The sequence below is a fragment of the Diospyros lotus genome, chromosome 13 (assembly GCF_014633365.1).
Source record: "Diospyros lotus cultivar Yz01 chromosome 13, ASM1463336v1, whole genome shotgun sequence".
Classification (NCBI taxonomy): Eukaryota; Viridiplantae; Streptophyta; class Magnoliopsida; order Ericales; family Ebenaceae; genus Diospyros; species Diospyros lotus.
Window position 1 is genome coordinate 15540359 of NC_068350.1, and position 24229 is coordinate 15564587.

A 24229-nucleotide genomic window follows, 5' to 3' on the forward strand; every position below is an offset into this window, starting at 1 on the left:
ATGAGCATTTGAGTGGGTTTAACTTCATCTAGTACTTTCTTAGGACCGGGAATGCTTCATTTAGGTCGTTGATATAGTCAGCGGCCTATCTGGACGTCACCAGCATATCGTCAACTTATACCTCCATGGTTTTCCCCATCAGATCTCCGAACATCATGTTGACTAGCCGTTGGTATGTTGCTCCCACATTCCTCAGTCCGAAGGGTATTACCTTATAGTAGTATAGTCCCCGATCCGTTATGAACGACGTATGCTCCTCTTCGTCGGATTCATAGGGATTTAATTGTACCCTGAATAGGCATCCATGAAACTCAGAAGCTGGTGGCCAGCCATTGCATCCACAAGCTGGTCAATTCTGGGCAGAGGGAAACTGTATTTTGGGTAGGCTTTGTTTAGATCCGTGAAGTCAATGCAAGTTCTCCACTTTCCACTTTTCTTCTTCACCAGGACTGGATTAGCTACCTAGGTCGGGTAATGGGCCACCCTGATAAACCTGCTGACTAGAAACTTGTGTACTTCTTCTTTTAGGGCCATGTAACACTCAGTCGTCGTTGGTCTCCTCTTCTAACGAACCGGCTTATAGTTGGGATTGATATTGAGTCGATGTTGCATTACGTTTGGGTCTATTCCCACCATGTCTCGTGGTTCCATGCGAACACATCCAAATTTTCTTTAAGGAAATCAATTAACTGGGATTTTACCTTGGGGGAGAGACCTTTGCCTATCTGGAGGCGCCTTTCAGCATCGTGGTGACCGACTGCAACATCTTCCAGTTCGTCTGCCGGGCTGGTAGCTCAATCGCAGTCCAAGTCGCGCGGGTCCAGGTCGTGGCTGACCCCCCGGCTATTAATGATGAGGGCCTCCCCTCCAGAGACCATATTCACCTTTTTTTCCTTTGAGTCCTATTTTCAGTGCCTCTTCATAGCAGCGTCTTGCCTAATATTGCTGGCCCCTCACATATCCGGTCCCATTCAGGGTTGGGAACTTGACGGTCAGGGCCTTGGTTGAGACAACTAGGTCCAGGTCATTCATGGCAAGTCTCCCCATAACGACGTTGTATGTAGAGGGATTATCAATGATAAGGAAATCCGCCATTGTCGTGGCCTGGAGACCCACTTTCCCAACCATTAGCAGGAGCTTTATACGTCATTTCGGGATTACTGTGTCGCCAGTGAATCCATATAGTGGCTCTGGAGAGGCTATCAGCTGGTCTGACCCAAGTCCCATCTGGTCATAACACCCCCTGTACATGACATTCACCGAGCTACTTGTGTCCACCATGATCCTCCGTACCTCCATGTTGCCAATCCGAGCTCGGATCACAAGGGCATCGTTGTGTGGCTAGTGCACGTCTTTGGAATCATTCTTCGTGAAAGAGATGTCATCTGGAGCCATTCTAGCTTTCTTTGAAGGTTCTTCCTAGCCGCCATCCTCAACGAGCAGAAAGTGGCCGGCTTCTCGAACATTCCGTTCGCGTGATCTGTCAGAAGTCCTTGCGATATGAGGCCCTCCATGAATAGTAAAAATGGTTCTCACCATGGGTGTTTGGTCCGACTCAGTGAGGACTTGATTGGGGTAGCTGTTTGGATTGTTGATCCCTAGAACGCACCACATAGTCACGTAATCGTCCTCTCCTAATCAATTCTTCAATTGCATCTTTCAGGGCCCAACACTCGAAGGTGGTGTGCCCCGTCTCATTGTGGTAGGCACAGAATTTGCTCTTGGTTCTGTATTTATCGGGAGTCCTTAGAGGGTTAGGCCTTCCAAAGTCTTCCTTGTTATGCTCCGTGGCGAAGATCTTATCCTAGGAGTTAGACAGGATACTATAATTGTCATATCGACCTTGGCGTGCAGTTTGTTCTGCTCCCTGCTCATATCTTGCCTTCTTGGCAGTCTGATCATTGGGGCTCTACCCCCGACTTTCCTTGCGCGCGTTATCGTCACCTCTCTTCTTATTTTGGTCGGTGTGCTCTCTTCCTTTTTTCTAGTCGCTTAGCTTTTTCAAGCCGAAAGCTTCCTCCCACTGGACCTTCTTTGTAGCTCGCTCATAAAACTTGCCAAGGTCTTTTACTGGTGACTTGTAAATGCTTTCATAGAGCTTCCTGTCTTTATAAAGCCCAGCAGAGATCGCAGTCAGGATACTTTTGTCGAAAGGGCTCTCCACATTATTCACTTCGCGCCTAAACCTTTCTATATAATCTTTAAAAGATTCGCCAAATCATTGAAAAACCGTAGCGAGGTGGCATGTTAGGGCGAGCTGCCTTCGGAGCGATCTATACTGGTCAATGAATTTCTTCTGGCACTCCTCCCAACTACAAATACTGCGGGGGTGGAGCCTTTTCAACCATGCCCGGGGTATGTCTCCCAAAGTCGCAGGGAAAGCTCGGCACTTCCCTAATGAGCTGGAAGTTTGCATGTCCATCTAAACATGGAAGGCGTCCAGATGGTCATAAGGGTTGTTGTCCCCATTGTACTGAGGGATATTAGTGACCTTAAATCTGCGGGGGAGGGGCTCCAACTCGATTTCCCTAGAAAATGGAGTCCCCTCTTCGTGGCTTTCCCTCCAGTTGTGCGGCTCATGCCTTACCTCCAGCTGCTGGATTCTCAGCAACAATTCCCCTACTATAGGGTCCTGGTTCACCGATCACCTGGTGGGGGGCTGTTTTTCCCGCGGGGTGCCTTACTCCGAGCAGCGGCGATCCAGCGGGAGAGGTCGCCCCCTATTTTCACGATCTGGGGAATAGCAGTGGGCAACGTGACTACTATTGATCCTGATCGAGGAATCCCCATGTCGCGAATTCTCAAGTTGGCAACTTCCTCCATGAATGCTCTCATATCGATTTCCACAAGGGCTCGCACCGGCCCTTCGCTTGGCGAGGTGCACCTCCGCCTCCTCATCGCGGTGTTGTCGTCCTTCCGTCCTCCGAGGGTGTAGGTTAGAGGAGCGGACCGATCCAGCTCACCGCGAATCCCTTTTGACTCCTCTGTCTTCTGGAGGAGGCCCCTCGCCTGGGGGTCGAGAAGCCCCCGCTTGTGCCTGTGCTGTCTGGACTTGAGTTTGTGCTAACGTCTTAACCGCGTTAGCAAGCTGCATAACAGTGTTCTCCAACGTTTCTTGACGTCGCTGCTAGGTCTGGGTCACTTCCGCTCTAGGGGTGGGAGCCACGGGCGGATAGGGACACCACACGGGGACTCCAAGGATAGATCTTGCAGGAGGAGGCACGGAAGCAGACGCCACAACTCCCCCAACTGGTGGGATTTCCAGCAAACAGTTAACATGATTCACAGGTCAGTTAGTCATTACTTCGGAACCTCTCATATTTCTTGTCTTCGGCATTGATGTTAACCAGAGCAGGCCCTCCTTCTAGAGACAAAATGTCAACGTTTGGAATTGGTAGACGGTGATTCGTTGGTCCACACTGGTTTCGTAGATCCTAGAAGGAGATGATGAGGTATCTTGGTTCAACGCCTTGACCCGCCGACCTTTCCTTGCAAAGTACTTCGATGCCCAAGTTAATGAGCGAGCAAGTAAAACGTGCAAGGTATTTGTTCATGGATCCAAGAAAAAACATACCCTAGCACTCAAAAAAGCTGGATGATATATATCCCAGGACATGCCTCTCTGCCTCCCCTGTACGTATACAGATGATGGGATGGAATAGCCGGCGTTGGCGGGGACGACCATGCCACAGCAAGGTGTCGACGAGACCCTCATTAATATGGATGGGATACGCCATTAATGAGGATGGGATTTGAGGTGAACGCACAAAAACCCAGACGTAGCTGTAATGATGTTGTAAAAGAGGGGCCAAGATGGGACCGGCGTGGGCCGGCCAAATGGGCCGAGAAAATGGGCCTGAATAGTCCAGCTAGGGTGACCCCTGGCCAAATGATATCCATGGCATACTTCTGTCCCGTTACGCAAGCTGATCGGTTGCACCAACGAACTGCAAGGGTCGTTGGGAACTCGCTCAAAATGTAGTCGGGAGGTCACCTGAGTATGTTGATAAGTTAGTGGAGTTACCGGGAGCTCGCTTAGTTCTGTCGTATGAGCACAGGCGCTAGTAGCGTGTGAGCTCGCTTTGATGAGCTGAGCTCGAGGTCTCCCAGTTCTTAAGCAGTTGGGCCGGCCTATTGACGTAAGTCCGACCCGCATAATGCAGAGCGGGAAATACCCGTAATAACACCGAACCACTATAAATTGTGTTGTGTCTCATTGTATTTATTTTTATGATATCTTATGGTTTACATTTATTATTAATCTCAAATATAATTTATTATATTTATCAAATATATTTTTTTCAATAAAATCATTAATCAAGAATATTTATTAAAATTGAGAAAAATTTTAATCACTCAATTCACTCCCCTCTTGAGTGGCCATATCTTAAGGGACCAACAATTTTCATAATCTATTTTTTTAATGAAACTTACCTCTCCAGCCCATATGTTAACAGCAACATAATTTTTAAAACTCTTTAAAATTGATGAATCTTTAGGGCCTCCCAAAAATGATTCAGGAATATCGTCTCTTAGCAATCGCTCTGGAATACTAGTAGATGACTGCTTTAGAGCACTAGGAGATGATGAGTCCAAAGTACCTCGCTGCTTAAAAATATGCATCATTGACTTTGGAATTGATGTATCAACTATGGAACAACCATCATGACCTATCCTTCTCTTCCTTATAGAAGCTGTCAGACGCTAACAAGATGAAGATGGGTGAGCTCCCTCTACTCCTCCCCCTCGAGTACGTGCCATACCTATAAATGAATGTATTATATCAATAATTTAAAAAATACATAAATATATTGGTTAATAATTTTGACTTTTTAAAATAATAATAATCTATTACAAAATTAATTTAATTGATATAAGAATGTTATATTAAAAATCTAAATGCATGAAAAAAAAAAGATGACAAATAAAATTGTTTATAATAAGATTAACAAACAATTGGATTTATTAAAAACGTGAAGTGTAAAAATATAATTAATATGAAAAATAACAAATATATGTGTGACAAAAATACGAAATCAATGATATTTTTTACAAAAAAAAAAAGTATAAAAATTTAAAAGGTCCAAAACTGAAAAAACTAAAAAATAATTATTAAATCACCTTGAACCCCTGGCTTTAGGTGGTCCCTGGACCCCCGAACCTGCGACGATGGTGGCATCATGGCCGCCATTAGTCGCGATGGTGGCGGCAGCCGACGATGGCGATACTGCCATATCGCACCAATTTGTAGCGATGATTGTAGAAAGAGATCAACACGGTAGAGCATTGTTGTTAAAATCCCGATTTTATGCGTACGATTTTACGATTTTACGATTCGAAGACCCCCAAACGATTCAAATCCCATGTAAAATCTAATTTGGGATAAAATCCTATAAAATCTCGATTTTACATGTACGATTTTACGATTTTACGCTTCAGAGATCCCCAAACGATTTTACGATTCAAATACCTCCATTGATTTAAGTTGTAATTTAGAGGATGCTTCCAACGTCTCAATGTCACATAGCATCTGACATTGGAACTTATGCAATGAATTGTTATATTTTGCCTCTAAATTGAAACTTGATTTAACATTGATTGCATAAGTTCCAATGTCACATAGCATCTAACATTAATTGGATAAGTTCCAATTTACTTGATTTAAATTATAATTTTTACTTGATTTAACATTGATTGCATAAGTAAATCAAGACAAACAAGTAATTAATTAATGGACCACCCAACTCCAAATCGGGATATTACTTGATTTAATCAATGTTAAATCAAGAAAAAATTGCAATCTAAATCTAATGGAAGACGTTGGAAGCATCCTCTAAAGAATTTTAAACTATATTTTACCTCTAAATTACCTATATTTTGCTTTTAAATTGCCTATACCAACCTGCTAGTTTTTGAGCTATATTTTGGAAATATCATCTTTTGAATTATAATAAGGAATAATTAGGTTATTAAATGATATTAATTCATTTTCTACAAAATTATGTTATTATAAACATATATTTACAAAAATTAAAGGGTATTTTTAATTATCTCTAAAATCTTACGATTTTACGATTCGATTTTACGATACGATTTTATGAACCCTTTGTCGATCCCACTTAAAATTCCGATTTTAACAACCTTGCGGTAGAGTGTACCTAATTTTGCAGTCTAAAGTTCTTTTTCTTCGCAAATACTTGCCACAATTTAGTTGTTAGGTTTCGTTTGAGAAACATTTGTGGGATAGGGTTGCGGCTCTGTGAAATGTATGTGGCTGTGAGGAAGATGGTATATTTGAAAATTAATGACTATAAAAAGTAATTATGGTGGCTGTGAATCATAAAAATAAAAATTTACTTTGGAGTGGGATATGAAGAGTAATTTTGTGGATTACGGATAGAATTTTCCTTTTCAGTTACTAAAGTCATTGTAGAGTCTCTAGCAAGTCACTAAAATGGTAGAGGTGTGAATGGCAAGATAAAAAATAAAAAAACTATAATAAAAAATAAGTAAATTGTAAAGGTTATATAATATATTAATTTCTTTAAACAAATGGTGGGGTGAGAAGAGCAAGAGATAAAACATAATAAATAAATAAATAAATTGTAATTGTTAAATAATATATTAATTACTTAATTTATTTTTAATAATAATAAAAGACAAAGAAGGAATAAAAAAGAAAAAAGAAAACTAAAAACTATGTGAAATCAAATGGCCCTCTACTGTCGCTTTTCTCTTGCTCACAACGGTCAGTCCCAAAAGGCCTTCGAAACTGACCGGCTGGTGAACATTCTTCAGTTACTCTTCTTCCATGGCTTCTTCTCTCTCACATTCTAGGGTCAGGGTAAGGGTTTTGCTTGATGGACGAACCAGATCGAACTTCGGCACTACAAGCCTCTCCGTCGTTGCCGGTCGACGCCGAATTTTCAGGCGCCGTAACGACGCCGGCCTCCTCTTCCGCAGTCCGAGAAGAGGAACAGAGAGGCGTTTCTTCTGATGGAAACCGTTCAATGACTTCACAAAATGGGGAAACATCCACAGTGGTCAGAGATGATACCTGCCCTCGCATTGTCCTCGTCCTCGCCTTTTGGTTCTCTGGTTCGTCCTACGGATTCCGTAGTTTGTTAATATTGGTAGCCGAACAGATTTTTGACTAAAGTTATTGTTGGATTGTGTTTTGGTTTGGTTCCAGTTTCGATGACTATGATTCTGGGGTTGTTTGGTTCTGTGACTCTACAACTTGGCCCCAGTTCGTCACTCTTGATAGCCCCTAATCCCTTTTTTGTAGAGTATATAAAGGTAACTTTATAGCCGTGATTCCCTCCTTGCTTGTTTCTGGGGTCGAACCCTGAATTGGGTTGGCTCAATGCCAGGTGGAGAAATTAGATGAAGCAAAGACTGGACCTCTTTTGTATGGACTTCACAAGAATCCCCTGCGTGATGTTCCATTTACATGGTCTGAAACTCATAGCGCCTCTCTTCCCCTTGATTTTCACAAGGCAAGTGTTTTTCAACTTGTTCTACAACATGGATTTTCAAGTTAATGGTGCTAGAGCAGATTCTTTTCTTTTGTTTGCTTCAGGAATGGATATATGTACTGAGTGAGGGGTCTCAAATTAATATCTCGTTTCGTGTCAACTCCTCCTCTTCTCTAGTTCTTGTAATTGCGGAAGGTATGTATACATTTTAAAATACAACTTTTTCCAGAAATTATAATTCCGTTTCTTTAATAGCCTTAAGTCACTGATAGAGATGACTAGAGGTTTAGAATTTATGTGGTTGACCCCACTTAGTCGGATTAGGTCTTGTGATTGTTGTTGTCGTATAATTTGATATCTTTTCTTTCTAAAGTATAATATTGTATGACATTTTTAGTGGCCTTATAATAATTTAGTATGTCGTAGTAAGAAATTACTCTTGAGCCTGAGTTTTCTTGAGTTCTACGGTCCAAGGTTTATTACGTCCATCTTCCTCTACATGATTGACTATGGAAATGCTTCTCCTCTCTTTCATTTTCCCCTTTTTCTTTTCTTTTCTCTTACTTTAAACTTAGTCCATTCACTTCATTCATTGCAATGGTGCTTCGACATGTCCTCATGTACAACTCACATGGCTGTGTACTGTGTATCTTCCATACTTTTGCTCTGCTCTTAGCATGCTTCTAACTTATCTATTTCCTAGGAGCAATACAATTTACCTTTGGTGCTGTTCTAGTGTGAGGCACATGCTTGAACATGGTTATACATTGCACAATGCCGGGACATGTGTTGGATGATAGTGTCCTGATTTTTTTTTTTCTTTTGTATTAGTTATATATGTTTTGGATATGCCCAAAACAAGCAACATATAAGCATGCTGATCTTGTTATGGATTACATCAAGGGTTTGCATTGAGCCCTCACCACTTTGCTCTACAAAACACATCCAAGAAGAAGTGTCTATTTTCTAGAAGCAATACACTTTACCTTTAGTGTCATTCTAGTGTTTGACATGTGCTTGAACATAGATAGTTATGTGTCAGACAAACTAGGATATGTGTTTGGGCAACCCTAAATATGGTATCTTGTTCTTTTGCATTTTACTATTTATATATTTTTAGATATGCCAAAAACATGCACTGTATAAGTTGGTTGATGGTCTGCATTGAGCCCCGCCTCTTTTCTCTTATTATGGGTGAACTCAAAAAGCACATTCGAGAAGAAATGTCTCGGTGTATGTCATTTGTAGATGGCATTGTCTTGATAGATGAGACATAAGAAGTAATGAATAATAAACTTGAATTACAGAGAAACACCATAGAAAAAAACTGAATATGTGGAATTAAGTTAATTTACAATATGTGTGGATGATATCATTGTGAAACTTGGAGATCAAGTTTATTCCAAAGAAAATATCAATCGCATTATCTTAGATCAATTGTTCAAAAACGAAGGGGAGATTTTGGGTGATATTAGTCATGGAATCGAGGCAGAATGATTAAAGTGAAGAAGGGGGTCCATCATTTTATGCCATTATAAAATTTCTTTAAAGTTAAAAAGGAAGTTTTATTTGGAGGCTATATGACCATCTTTGTTGTGTAGCTCAGAATGTTGGGCCATTAAATGCAAACATGTGCAAAATATAAGTGTAGCTAAGTTAAGAATGTTATGGTGGATGTCGGAGTGGTGTCTATTGAAGATAAGATGCGAAAGTCAGAAATAGGATAGTTTGGACGTGTGAAAAGAAGATTGACAAAAGCATCTGTGATGTGAGTGGATGAAATAGAATTTTTTTTTTATAAAATATGTTATGCCCCGATAATTGTGGGGTGGAAGAAGTTCAAGCATTGCGGGGAAGTTTCCTTCGGAAGCTCTCTTCGGAAGCCCCATTTGGAGGCTACTGGGGAAGGACCCTTTCGAAGATGCTGGGGGAAGGACCCTTCGGAAGCTGCTAGGGAAGTTTCCTTCGGAAGCTCTCTTCGTAAGCCCCCTTCGGAAGATGCTGGGGAAGGATCATTTGGAAGCTGCTGGGGAAGGACCCTTCGAAAGATGTTGGGGGAAGGACCCTTCGGAAGTTGATGGGGAAGTTTCCTTCGGAAGCTCCATTCGGGAAGCCCCCTTCGGAACCTGCTGGGGAAGTTTCCTTCGAAAGCTCCCTTCGGAAGATGTTGGGGAAAGATCCTTCGGAAGCTGCTGGGGAAAGACCCTTCGAAAGATGCTGGGGGAAGGACCCTTCGGAAGCTGCTGGGGAAGTTTCCTTTGGAAGCTCCATTCGGAAGCCCCCTTCGGAATCTACTAGGGAAGTTTCCTTCGGAAGCTGTTGGGGAAGTTCCCTTCGGAAGCCTCCTTCGGAAAGGCCACGTGTACTCCCTGCTCGATCCCTATAAAAGGCCAAGTTCAACTCTTAGAAAAGGATCCAAACATCGGTATTTCTCTCCCACTTTCCTTTCGAAATTTAGTCTTCTTTTCCATTCCCGCGATTATTTTCCTTCCGTTACTGACTTGAGCATCGGAGGGTCTTCGCGGGAGGAAAATCCCGCGAGCCTTCTAATCCTTGTTTGTCCACTACGGTTCCTTCAGAAGCATCACTCCAGATCTTTCGGAAGCATCACTCCTGTTCCTTCGGAAGCCTCATTCGGAAGGGAGTCTTCGGAAGCTGTTGGGGAAGTTACCTTCGGAAGCCTCCTTCGGAAGGACCAAAAGCCCTTTGGAAGGACTAAAAACCCTTTGAAAGACCCCTCAAGAGCATCACCAACTTGACTGAAGCCTATTGCGAACCACCCTTCGGAAGCCTATCCCGAGTCGCCATTCAGAAGCCTATCCCGAGCCACGCTTCAGAAGGAACCCTTCGGAAGCGTCCTTCGAAAGGAACCCTTTGGAAGCCCCCTTTAGTTTTGCAGCCAAATCTTCGATCGAATCCTGAGGCCGACGGCATCCACGTGCATCCCACTCCTAAAAGTTCTAATTGTTGTATTTTGGCAACAACAATTTGGCGCTGTCTGTGGGAAATGCAGTAAAAAGCCAATCTTAATGCAAGATATTGAATGGGACCAGATCAACTAGTTCAACGAACACACATAACTCCACCCGAAGGAGCGCTCGTACTAGGACAGAAGCCACAAGAGGCCACAATCAGGTGCACCTTGCGGTGCCATAATTTTCAGAAGATCACCTTGACAATGAAGTGCGTTCAGAAAACTTTCCTACGCTTGAGGGCAACCAGACCATTGGATTGGGGGGCATGGAACGTTCAGAGCAGGAAAAAGTACACGTAGCTGGATTGAGGAGGCATGCGATAGAACGAGGGAAGCAAGTCCCGCATGTAGCACCCGCTAGTCAGGAACAACACTTATTTGGATAGTCTTCAATTCCAAATAGAGACCTCGTGGAGACTTTAGTACCTCCTGAGCCCTCCGGGATAGCCCCACCCACGGTCCTGCTATTAGATTATGAACAACTACAGAAGAATTTTGAGGAACTAAAACAACAAAATGATGAACTCAAGATAAACAATGAGAAGAATATGAGAAGACTACAAGGAATCACTGCTTTGCTGCGTGAACTAATTCCCCACATGAGACAAGCCGATAAGGGGAGAGAGCACTGGAGATCCCTAGAAACCTCTCCAAGGACCACACGGCAGGGGGAAAGAGTTAGAACTCCATGGCCGAATGACCAAGTCCTAGAAATGATAGACTTGAGAAAGGAACGTGATAGAAGGACAGGGAAAGCTCCCATGTATAAAGAGACAGCGGGAAGCACCTACTCACGAGCTCCTTATGTCCCACCTCCTTGCAAAAACGAAGCAGAACAAGAAACACTCAAGGTGTCTGACATTGAGCGCCTCATAGAAGAAGTGCTAGAGCAGAAGTAGGTAATGATAACGCCAAAGGAAATGCCCCCGAAGGGGTTTCCTTTATATGAAGAACTCCAAAGGCAACCAGTGCAACAAGGGTTCGAGCTACCGCAGCTTTCGGTATACTCGGGAAAGGAGGACCCAGAGAAGCACCTACAACACTTCGTCGTAGTGGCCGTGTTACATGGGTGGAATGAGGTCATTAAGTGCAGAGCCTTCTCGCTCTCCCTGGTAGGACAGGCTCAACAGTGGTTCACTAAGTTACCAGCCGGACATGTCCGATCATTTGAACAGCTGAAGAAAGGGTTTCTGGAGGCGTTCGCTGCCTATGTCCTTAAGAAGAAGAGTGTCATGTATTTGATGAGCTTGCAACAAAGGCCAAATGAATCCCTAAAGCGATACATTGAGTGGTTTAGGGCTGCAACGCAAGAGGTAAGGGACCTCCTGATCAGTTTGGCAGCCTCAGCCTTGCCTAATGGAACTGCCTACGCCCCGCTCAGAAGATCCCTAGCATTTTCCGAGCCAGACTCAATGGCCGAATTATTTGCCCGAGTCGAACAATTCATCGTTCAAATGGAAATTTGGAAATTTTAAAAGCATGGGAAGGGAAAAGAAGAGGAAGGCCAAACGATTTTGGGTCGGATACATCAGTGAAGTTGCCGAGAAAAGAAGAGCCTCCAAAAGACGCAATTCTAGCGCTTTGCTCCCCTCACTAAGCCAAGAGTCGTTATCCTTTCCTCCATTGCACATGGGCAGGGACATGGACTCTTTCTGCAAAATTTCACGAGTCCCCAGGGCACACTACAAAATAGTGTCAGGAGCTATGAAACCAGATTGAACAGCTAATCAAAGATGGGAAACTCAATCGATTCATTCTAGATAAATCAAAAAATCATCAAGGCCGGGGGAAAAGGTCTAGAAGAAACAATCAAAGGAGATGTGAAAAGCAAGACCTAGAACACTATGCACCATCAAAGGTATTTCCTTGCTCTATCGGTTGGGGCTAGCTATGAAAGATCTGAAGTACAAGACATGGAGGTGTGTTCATTGCAAGAGGCACTACTAGACTCCGCTATGAGCCGGAATTATTTTTAAATTTTCCATTGTAATAATATCCCCCAATATGTAAAAGAATATACCCCCTTGTATTCCTGTGGAGTAGGCAAAACTATAAGCCGAACCACGTAACCTATGTCTTGAGCATTTGTATGTACGATAAAATGTAATGTAGGTGCAACAGCTCGGCGATGACCTCGATAAGATCAGGGTGACTTGGTAGAAATTAGGCGCATATGACCCCAGGCCAGGTCGGGATCATCGGATGCTCCGACGCTTGTGCCCGCAGACTCACTTAGATCTCTCGATTGAGTCTGGTGTTATGTCCCTGAGCTAGACCCGACTCCTTGGTTGATCTGGCGCCTAGATCTCCCGGCAAGCTCGGACACCCAGAAAGAATCTCAGATTGGATCGTTGGTCAAAGCTAGATCCCCTGGGACTGACCGGACCTCAAAGTGGTGTGTCGTTATATGGTAAGTCAAAAGACGTCCTCCCTGCGCGAGGTTTAGGTCGCCGAGTTGTGATTTGGTGCTTATGACCTAAAACCAACTCGGGATCATCCGATGCTCCGATGCTTGTGCCCGCAAACTCACCTAGATCTCTCGATTGAGTCTGGTGCTATGCCCCTGAGCTAGACCTGACTCCTCAGTTGATCTGGCGCCTAGGTCTCCAGGCAAGCTCGGACACCCAGAAGGAATCTCAGATTGGATCTTTGGTCAAAGCTAGATCCCCTGGGACTGACTGTACCTCAAAGTGGTGTGTCATTATATGATAAGTCGAAAGACGTCCTCGCTGCGCGAGGTTTAGGTTGCCCAGTTGTGATTTGGTGCTTATGACCTAAAACCAACTCAGGATCATCGGATGCTTCGACGCTTGTGCCCGCAGACTTACCTAGATCCCTCGATTGAATCCGGTGTTATGCCCCTGAGTTAGACCCGACTCCTCAGTTGATCTGGCGCCTCGGTCTCCCGGCAAGCTCGAACACCCAGAAGGAATCTCGGATTGGATCGTTGGTAAAAGCCAGATCCCCTTGGATAGACTTGACCTCAAAGCGATGGACGAAGAAAGTAAGAGACAAGATGCAACCCTCGAAGACCCGACCGTCAGGACTCAATTTAACGCCTATGACCTAAAACCAACTAGGGATCATCGGATGCTCCAACGCTTGTGTCTGCAGATTCAACTAGATCACTCGACTGAGTCCGGTGCTATGCTCCTAAGCTAGACCCGACTCCTCGGTCGATCTGGTGCCTAAGTCTCTCGACAAAACTCAAAATCTTGTAAAATCATAAACAACTATCAAATTATCAATAATAACACATGCATATCATTCATGATTCATCATCTTCAAATTCTAAATTAAAAACATCAAAGTTATTCATTCATTATGTAAATTCTAAACTAAAAACATCATCAAAGTTCAAACTCAAAGTCTCAAACTCAAACTCAAACAAGTACCAATCATCATGCAAAGTTCTAAACAAACACATAAACACTAAAAGTCCACAATCAATAAACACTATAAGTCTACAATCAAAAAAATGTTTTCATTTTGAAAAATGCTATTTTTCGAAGTCTGGAAGATTAGCGCATTATAAGGAGACATATAAGAAAATGTTTTCATTTTGAAAAACTATCTCCTGGTATTTTGATAACTAATATTCACTATTGTTAAAATGATTTTTAATGAATTTTTCAAGAAATAGTAGGTATGTATTTGGGGGGAAGTAAAATCGTTAAATCTCGAGTTTGTACTAAAATCAAAATTTTATTTTCTTATTGTTATGGATTTTAATTTTTTAGATATTTTTATTAAATTCAAATGAAGGGTACTTTCATATTTACATTTATGTATGAAAGTAAATGGAAGGTAAAATATAAATTGAAGAAAATGTGGACATTTACTTAAACTAAAGAAATGTAAATATATTGTAATGTATACATGCTGGAACCGAGAAGATGGGAGGTTGGAGAGGAGAGGAAGAGAGGATGCTGCCCAGCTTTTAATTAAAGGTTTTGTGAGGCACGCCTCTCGCCTCGGCGCCTCACCGTGCAAGGCGAGGGTCTCGCTGAAATCGCCTCGCCTTGGCCCAAGCGAGGCGCCGAACTAGCGCCTTGCGCCTAGGCGCGTCTTTAACAACTATGGATCAAGTATGCATTTTTGTTGGGAGATAAAAATTCCCTCTTTAGAATAAGCCACCTTTATTCCCTAGAAATACTTCAATTTGCCCAGTTCCTTGATTTCAAACTCCTTAACTAGACATCCTTGCAATGTTTCCATGCCCTCTATATCATCATCGGTTACAATAACGTCGTCCACATACACTAGTAATGCTGTCACCGTGCAAGAAAGCATTTTTTACATCAAATTGTTGTTATGGCCAGCCTAGATTAGCAGCTAAGGACAATAGCATCCTTAAGAGAAGAAGAAGAGATACCTGTGAGGGCTAGAGAATAGGTACCTGTCTCAAGTTTCTTTTCCAACGATCCCAACAGATTCCTCAACTTTTCAATCTGTTCTTGGTTGAGTTCCATTACATTTATTTGATCTGGAACTTTTCTTTCAGTAGGTTGATGGCCACTAGCCACAAAGACTTGTCATTGGCCATTTGGTTGTCCACCCTTGGGTGGCTTGTCGTATTGTTTCTAGCACTTCTCTATGGTATGTCGGGGCTTTTTTGCAATAGGTGCACCACAATGAGTCCCTGTTGGTCATCCTATACGAGTTTGACACCTTTTTCTCCTCTCTAAATCCCTTATTCTGACTAGAATCCTTTAAGGTTATGAGAGCTAAGCTATTTGTAGGAGAAGCATCAAGCATTACTCCTTTTTGTCCTTCCTCTGCACGCACAATTGAGATTGCCTCATTTAGAGAGGACAGATCCTCCTTACCAAGGATTTATACTCTCACTGTATCAAACTTTAGGTGAGCTTCTCAGAATCCCAAATCTGCTTGGCAGTCTTTAGAAACATAACTGTGTCACTAATCTCTGACAGCATGGAATTCCAAAGCCAGGACATGACTAAAGAGTCCTCTTCATCCCAGACTGCATGCATAGGATCCCCTTCTTTTGGCCCGGTTCCAAGTAGGTGACTTAGCTTCCCTTTACCCTTCAAAAACGTCCGGATCAACTAAGACCACTTCAAGTAATTCCTTCCATTTAACTTGTAGGCCGCTTGGATATTTTGTAGCTCTCCTCCTAAGATCACGCCACTACTTCCAGCAAAAGGGGGGCCTCTGTTGTGCTTCTAGAGTCAGTTGAATCCATCATGGTGTTGTGGGATTTTGGTAGCTATGTAATAAGATTAAATATCGATAAAGGCCATAGCAATCGGAAACCACAAAGACCAATGATCGACTTTCTATGGTTCTGATACCATGTTAAAAGTGGCTAAAAAAGATATTTGATCTTATTACCCTTGTAAGGTTTGGATGAATATATATATATATATATACAAGATGTTCTACCATAATAGGCAGCTTCCAAATCTAGATTAGTCAGTTTCCTAATCTAGATTTGGAAATATATGGAATCTAGGATACAACTGGAACATATAATCAAGGCATAATCTTTTAGAAAATGTAGCACAGAAATATAGAAAGCAAGATCAAGCATATCAAGTCCAAAATATGGACAAGGCTAATAGTATATGTGGATGATATGATTCTTATAGGTGATGATGTTGCAGGAATTCAATAGCTAAAGGAGTGTCTACAAGCTAAGTTTAAAGTTAAAGACTTGGGAACACTTAAATACTACCTTTGGCATGGTAGTAGCAAGGAGTAGAAGAGACTCTAGACCTTCTCACTGAAATTGGGAAAATAGGCTATAGACCTGCAAGCACTCCTTTGGAACAAAATTGGAAATCAAGGAGCATTGAAACGGATCATTCTATGGATAAGGCTAGATACCAAAGACTGGTAGGTAAATTGATCTATCTATCTTTCACAAGACCAAATATTGCCTTTAGTGTGAGTGTTGTAAATCAGTTTATGCATGCTCCTACACAAAAGTATCTAGATGCAGTAAATCATATACTTAGGTATCTCAAAGGTACACCGGGGTAAGGTCTATGTTAGGGACCAGACCTTGCTTGGGGATTTAATGGAATTTGGAAGAAATTGAGGGAGAGAGAATAGAAAGGGAGGGAGAAGTCAGAAGAATAAAGGGAGAATTCAGAAAAGAGAGAGAGAGAGAGAGAGAATTTGAGGGGAAGAATTTTGTTATCATTCAATAATGCCTATCCTTTAACTAATTTAGCCTATTTATAGGCTAGTCTGTCTTTCAGTTACAAGAACAATTGAAAGGTACAACAACTACAGTACAACTAGGTACAACCAACTACAATATATGTAATATACTATTACTACTATATTCTTGGGGTCGCAACAGTCTATTGTTTAGAAAATGTGACAATCGAAAAATTGAATTCTATGCTGATGCAGATTGGGCAAGATCAATGGAAGACAATAAGTCTACTACAAGATACTGCACTAAGTTATGGGGTAATCTAGTCACTTAGAGGAGCAAAAAGCAGTCAGTAGTGGCTAGAAGCAATGCCGAAACAAAGTATAGAGCAATTGCTCAAGGAATATGTGAATTAATCTGGTTGGGAAGATTGTTACAAGACTTAAAAATGTCATGGAATGGACCTATGAAGCTATACAGTGACAACAAATCGGCTATCAGTATGATTCACAATCTAATTCAGCATGATAGGATGAAGCATGTAAAGATTGACAGAAACTTCACTAAAACCGAAATTGAAAAAGGAGCAGTAATCCTCACGAACATTCCTACCCAAGTTCAAGAGGTTGATATCCTAACTAAAGCAATGTCTAAAACAAGTTTTGAAATTTTAATTAGCAAGCTGAGAATGATTGATATCTATCTATTCACCAGTTTGAGGGGGAGTATTAGAATGCTGAGAGTTAAGGATAATTGATAGGGTGTATATTAAATAAGATTGCAGCTGTAAATTATGGATTGATAGACGATTGATTGGAGTAATACTAGGGATTGTACAAAGTCAAAACTTTCTATTTCTAGGATTGTCTAATTCCTTGATTGTTGTACATTCTAGATGGTAAGATTGTGATCTTTTGTCTATATATTTTTGTATAGAAGATTAGTCCATATGAATGAAATCATTCTTTCATCCAAAAATACTTTATGTTCAAAATAAAATGCTAAAAGAATCTTAGCTATTAACAAGAAAAATAATAACAGAATTGATAAAAGACAATAAAAGTTGATAAAGCTAAAAAATAATCTAATGCTTGGAAGTTGGTCATTTATCTGTGGAAAGTCTGATTCCTATGATTTTTTTTTTTTTTTTTTCTGTAATTGATTCCTATGAAAATTTTTATCAACAGGGAAAAATGAAAGAAAGAAAAACTGAGTTATGTAAACCCTAGATCTTCAACTTTGGGTTTTCATGAGCCAAATCCATGAAATGAAAAGAGGGAGGGAGGGGAGAATGAAAAGGAAGAAAAGCCAATTTATACAAACACCAGACCTTCAACTCTGGGTTTTCATTAGCCAATCCCTCAAAAGAAGGGGAAAAAAAAAAGAGAAAAAGAAGCAGCAAGAAAGAATAGGCAGACTTAAAGTTTTCAGCCACAGTGGCTTGATCTGAGATCTTCAACCATAGTTGTTAGTATCATATGATTACATGATATGTATTGTACAATCTGATCTTATACACATCCCCACCGATATGAATCAAAGACTGAATTGCATTTTGCTTTGAATCATAACATGAGTTGCATGTATTGTACAATATGATATGATTTGGGTCTATCGCATGATTCGGACCATACAAAAAAACTGTGGTTAAAGTCAAATTTTTGCAGCCAGGCCGCAACACATCCAATCGGATATGCGCGGCCTGAATGTGAACAGTCCTCAAAATGCTGCTGAGTTTAAATATGCAAACGGTTATATTAATTATTCAGATTTCAGGGCAAATTACTGGTGATTACCGAGTTCAAAAAATATACAGCAATCTCCAGGTTAAATGCAAATAGTCATATTCTTTTTTGAGTCAATACTTAAAAAGAATATACAGACCAATTCAGCATTCGATTGTACAAATAGTCTTTGGCCAGCAGCAGTGTTTTCTCTCCAAGAAAGCTTACTGTTTTGAGTATTTTCTTCCTGTTATAGCTATAAATTATATTATATTTTTTAAGCTGTTTATCAAATTATTATTGAATCGTATAATATAATTCACTATTCAAAAATTAGGCCTTTCAATTCATGAGAGCATCTCAATTTGACAACTGTCTTGAACAATGCATTGGACATGCTTCTATATCAAAAAAGAAAAGAAAAGCTTGAAATAAGGTTACCCAAAACGGCTTAATCTGAGAGAGTGAACTGAGTTGTAACTTGTAAGCCTCTGCTAGGGAGAGCTTTCCACTGCTGTGACAGGAAATCGAAGTTTTAGGGAGAGGATTTCAGCTGGAGAATTGAAGTATCATTGTGTGAAGGAGAGGATTTCAGCCATGACATGAGATAGAAAGGAAAGTTTGGGAACCCTAAATTGAAGATTGCTTCCATTTTTGGTCCAGTGGCAAACTTGTAAATAGTGATAAATGTGGAGAAATTTTTGTAATTTGAATTAAGCGGGTATGGCAGGTCCTCAGTGGGTTTAACCCCCCAACCTATATACTTAATAGGCTGATCCCACTTAACCCCCATACCCGCATCCTCCCATTTAATGGCCTTAAATGGGTGATTTTAGGTTGGGTCGGGTCAAGCTTGCGTGGCCCCAATTGCCATCCCTATGTGTATTAGAGCTGCTTAGGCTATATTTGTAGATATGTTACTAAAAATGTGCTTGTATACCAATTTGCTGTTTTAGTATAATTTTATGACTGAATAGTCTGAATTTGCAGGAAGTGAAAGTTTTGCCCAGTGGCTTGGGGACCCATCATATCCTAATACCACTTTGTCATGGAACATTATTCATGGTGAGATGTACAAGTGAAAAATCTTGGATAACTGTGAGGACCTACACGTTAACTATGTTAATGCTACTTCACAGGGAGTGGTATGATCCGACAGAGCATCTTTAGATCTTCCACATACTACGTTGCTGTGGGTAACTTGAACTCAGAAGTGGTGGAGGTAAATGTCTATCAATCTGTTTTGCTTCTTATATTTCCAACTTCAGAAATCAAACACCACTGATGCATATTTCCAGTTTGTTTATTTAGTTGCTTTAAACTACATGTCAAACAGTTGCAAGTAAACCTCAGAGTGAAGACTTTCCTGTACAATACAACTGATGCATATTACAAGTGCCCTGTGGCTCATGGCCCATGTCAGTTGAAAATGGCTTTCCCCAAGGGAAATGCTGCTGTCTTGACCTCTCCCAGTTCAGAACAAGTAAGCCTTCTGTTTCCTCTTGAATGTCTCTCTGTTTGAAGTACTCTTTAAGAGGAACATCCTTAAAAATGATAAATAAAGTAAACAACAATTTCTTGTTACCCTGCCATATAATTCTATTTGCTATTAGGCTTGATTCCAATATTTTCAGTTTAACTATTAGCAACATGGCTACTGCAAAATCATATGTGGTAAGACAGCATATACTTTCCACTGTCCCTGCAGTGGCAGGAAAATTATGCAATATGCTCTCTTACTACAAATCCTCAATCCTGGATTGTAAGGCATTTGCTATCACTTGAGAAAGGTTTTTTCTTCGTCATTGTAGGAACTTATATGAGAAAAAATCTACCTATATTCAAAGAAGCCATCTCACTGTTAGCAGCAGTTAACTTTTGAATCAATTTTGACATCTTGTACTTATCAAAGTTCCCATCACCATTGTTATTGTGAATAAAATAATGTGTATTCCACAAAATGTATAATACAAGAGAATATATATATATATATAAGTATTTTAAGTTAATTACACTAATACCCCTTATCTTATTTAATACTCCCCCTTAAACTGGAGCATATATACTGAGCATGCCTATCTTGGTACGAATATAATTCACGAACCTCTTAAGTGACTTAATGAGTAAATCAGCCAACTAATCATTGAAACCCACATATATGGTAACTACATCCCCAAAGAGCATCTTTTCTCTAACAAAGTAGCGATTAATTTCAAGATGCTTGGTTCTCTCATGAAAAATTGGATTAGAAGCAGTATGCATTGCAGCCTGATTGTCACAAATCAATTGCATAGACTTGACCTGAGTAATTCATAACTCCTCAATTAATTATTTTAGCCACATTAGCTCACATGTTGTTATGACCATTGCCCTATATTTAGCTTCTGCATTGGATCTAGCGACAACAGTTTGTTTCTTACTTTACCAAGACATGTGACTATGAGGTAATTAAGTTTCCCAACTAGTCGACGGTAGTGCCCAAGGTCAAAAAGAGGCTCCCCTTGTCCTAGTAATAGTTTGTGTGGATAATTAAGCTAAATTCAGAAGATTTATCCTCAAGTAAAAACCGAGATAATGCTCCTAAAATTTCTGTATTCTCAAAATCTGAAGATAAGGCCTAATATCTCTCCTTTTATTTAGCTTATTTTTTGTTTTTCAGTTTCTGTAAATAGGTTATCTATAAGTTTGAACTAATTAAGTTTTGTAGATAAGTTAGACTTGTATAATAGGTAGGATTCCTATCTCCTAATCTTGTATAAATCAATTCTATCAATGAAGCCGAGATCAATCTCTCTTTTCCAATTAATTCTTCATGGTATCAGAGCCATCCTTTGGCCAAAGAATCTCCCGGTAGTCCTCATTCCGTTCTTTCTTCCAAAGCGTGTCCTCAATTTCTAGTTCATCTTTCTCCTACTTATCAACATGGCTGGCAAGACTACTCAACCATCAGAAATCGTCCCTTTACCCACCAACAATCAAGGCCCCATTGACAATAATATGTTCACTGTTACTGGACATAAATTGAATGGGCAAAATTACCTACAAAGGTCTCAATCCGTCTTGATGTTCATACGAGGGAAAGGAAATGATGAATACTTGATTGGGGCAACAACCAAACCAGTAGAGGAAGATTCTACATATCGGAGTTGGCAAGCCGAGAATAGCGTGGTAATGTCTTGGCTCATTAATTCTATGGTCAATGATATAGGAGAAAATTTTCTATTATATGATACAGCCCAAGAGATTTGGGAGGCTGCTAGAGAGGCTTACTCACATGTTGAACACACCTCTGAACTGTTTGAGATTGAAAGCTTACTTGATGATCTCAAACAAGGTGAATCACATGTGACTCAATATTTCAGTTCATTGAATAAATATTGGCTGCAACTAGATAAATTTGATAACATTGAATGGAAATGCATAGAAGATTCTACAAAATACAAGAAGATTGTTGAACAAAAGAGGCTGTATAAGTTCTTAATGGGCTTGAATAAGAATCTAGATGGTGTTAGAGGAAGGATACTCGGTACAAAACCGCTCCTTAATCTCCGAGAGGCTTTTTTCGAGGTTCGAAGGGAAGAAAGCCGGCTGAAAATCATGCTTAAGCCAGGAGCATCAAATTTGGAACACTCAGCCTTAGTAACCAGAGACACTTCATCACATAATTTCAAACCAAGGAATGGATGACCATGGTGTGATCATTGCCACAAAGCAGGACACACCAATGATACTTGTTGGGAGATACATGGAAAACCTACTGATTGGAAGCTAGCTCATGAGAGGAGTAAGGGCAACCTAGTGTCCATAGAAGAGACCACTACAGTTGTAGTACCAACACCATTTAGCTAGGAACAAATGGAGTGGTTGAAGTCCATGTTTGAAAAGACTCAACCTAATCAGCCCTCAACCATAGCATCTAGATCCATAGCCCATAAAGGTACTTTCTTACATGCGTTTGTCACTAAAAGAGATTTATCTACTGTTTGGGTGTGTCACGACCTCACGCTTGTAATTAGGAATTACTTCTATTCCAGTAGAATTGTAGGACGATTGTAGAGAGTAGAGTAGGAAAGAAGTGGAGATGGAAGGGAATTAGAGAGAGAGAAAGTGGGAAGGAAAATAGAATTCAGATATTCTCATTCATGCCTCCTCACGATGGAGGGCGCGGACTTTAGAGGCTGTTTGGAGGGGATATTCCCCTGTCAGAGGTGGGCCCACACCTAGTACAAATCCTAACAAACTATATTCTTTTTGTCTTCTTTTTACCTGGCCGATCATTACTCTAATACAGCTAATACCCAAATAACAATGGCAGTGTTCAACATACCAAACTACTACCGAAATAAACTAAGTACAGAAGATTAAAAAACGTAACGAAATTAGATATTGGAGTTTAACGGATCTTAACGGATCATTCTGTGACAATTCCCCCTTCGTTAGCCATTTCTTGTCCTCAAGAAATGCTAAGGAGGCTGGCCCTTTGTGGAAATTGCTTGAGGAATTCCTACAAGTACTCCCATGTGCTGTCTTCTGGAGTGTTGCCTCGCCATTTGACCAGTACTTGAGAAGTGGAGCTCCATGTCTATATATCACCCGTCTATCGATAACGGCCTCGGGCTCGGTCCTTGCACTGATTTCTTTGGGAAGAGCTAGTAGCACCGAACTCGTGGGTTGAGCCCCCACCAACTTCTTTAGGAGTGAAACATGGAAAACAGGGTGAATTTGTGACGTTGTGGGAAGTTTCAACTGATAGGCCACCTTCCCTATTTTGGCCTCAATAGGGAAAGGTCCATAATACTTGGGGCTAAGCTTAGTGACCCTTCCTCGAGAAATTGACTTTAAGTGGTTATACCTCAATCTGAGGTACACTTGATCCCCTGTTTCGAACTCCCTCTTGCTCCTCTTTCGGTCCGCGTTCTGCTTCATGCGATTTTGGGCCGAGGCTAGCTCCTGCTTCAGCTACCGTGCTATCTCTCTCCTCTGTTGTAGGTACTCCTCAACCGAGGCTACATCAGAGCCTCCTCCCACTGCTGGCAGAAGCGGTGGCTTATCCGAATAAGGCCTCAAAAGGCGACATCTTAATCGATGAATGGGGGCTGCTGTTATACCACCATTGAGCTAGAGACAACCACCTATGCCACTCCTTAGGCAGCAACAAGCAGACACATCTTAGGTACGTTTCAAGGCTCTGGTTCACCCTCTCGGTCTGTCCGTCGGATTGAGGGTGATATGTAGTGGACAAATTCAGTTTTGTTCCCAGAGACTTCATTAGTTCCTGCCACATTAAGCTAGTAAAAATCTTGTCCCTGTCAGAGATTATAGTCTTAGGAGCCCCGTGTAGTTTAATCACCCTGTCTAAGAAGATCCTGGCGACATCATGAGCTGTGTAGGGATGGGTTAGCCTGATGAAATGGGCAAATTTTGTCATTCGGTCAACCACTACCAAGATGCTATCCTTACCTTTCGATTTGGGAAGCCCCTCCACGAAGTCCATTGAGATACTAGACCAAGCCTGGTCTGAGATGGGCAGAGGCTGTAGTAAACCCGGGTAGGCCACTGTCTCCGACTTGCATCTCTTACATGTGTTGCACCTTCGCACCAGCTCTTTAATCTCTGCCTTCATTTTTGGCCATTGGAACACTTGCTTGACCCGAAGATAAGTGTTCTGCTCTCCCGAATGCCCCCCCAACGGAGACTCGTGCAGAGCTTGAAAAATCCTTTCCTTAATCCTTGAATTTTCCCCAATCACAATCCTTCTGCGAAACCTCAGCAACCCTTGAGTCAGTGTGTAGCCTTCTGTTTCCTGAGCTCCCATTGTCAGCTTTTCTATAACTGCCTTAATTTTGTTATCTCCTTCGTAACTGTAAATAACTTCTTGATACCATTCGGGCACCATGGTGGTTATAGCTGCTAAGTCTCCATCCTC

General features: G+C 41.3%; 1 protein-coding gene across 2 annotated transcripts in view; it reads left to right on the top strand.

The window, feature by feature from the left end:
- Positions 1-6743: 6743 nt before the first annotated feature.
- Positions 6744-24229, top strand: part of LOC127788759 (E3 ubiquitin-protein ligase APD2-like) — a 35673-nt gene continuing 18187 nt past the window's right edge. Inside the window, exons 1-7 of one of the 2 annotated variants that reach the window (XM_052317359.1) lie at positions 6744-7098; positions 7193-7299; positions 7374-7499; positions 7583-7673; positions 19294-19368; positions 19443-19525; positions 19640-19786. In XM_052317359.1, the coding sequence (XP_052173319.1) occupies positions 6861-7098; positions 7193-7299; positions 7374-7499; positions 7583-7673; positions 19294-19368; positions 19443-19525; positions 19640-19786 (867 nt within the window). In that variant the 5' untranslated portion in view covers positions 6744-6860. The remainder of the gene's footprint in view (positions 7099-7192; positions 7300-7373; positions 7500-7582; positions 7674-19293; positions 19369-19442; positions 19526-19639; positions 19787-24229) is intronic. The other variant, XM_052317362.1, reaches the window with a different exon arrangement.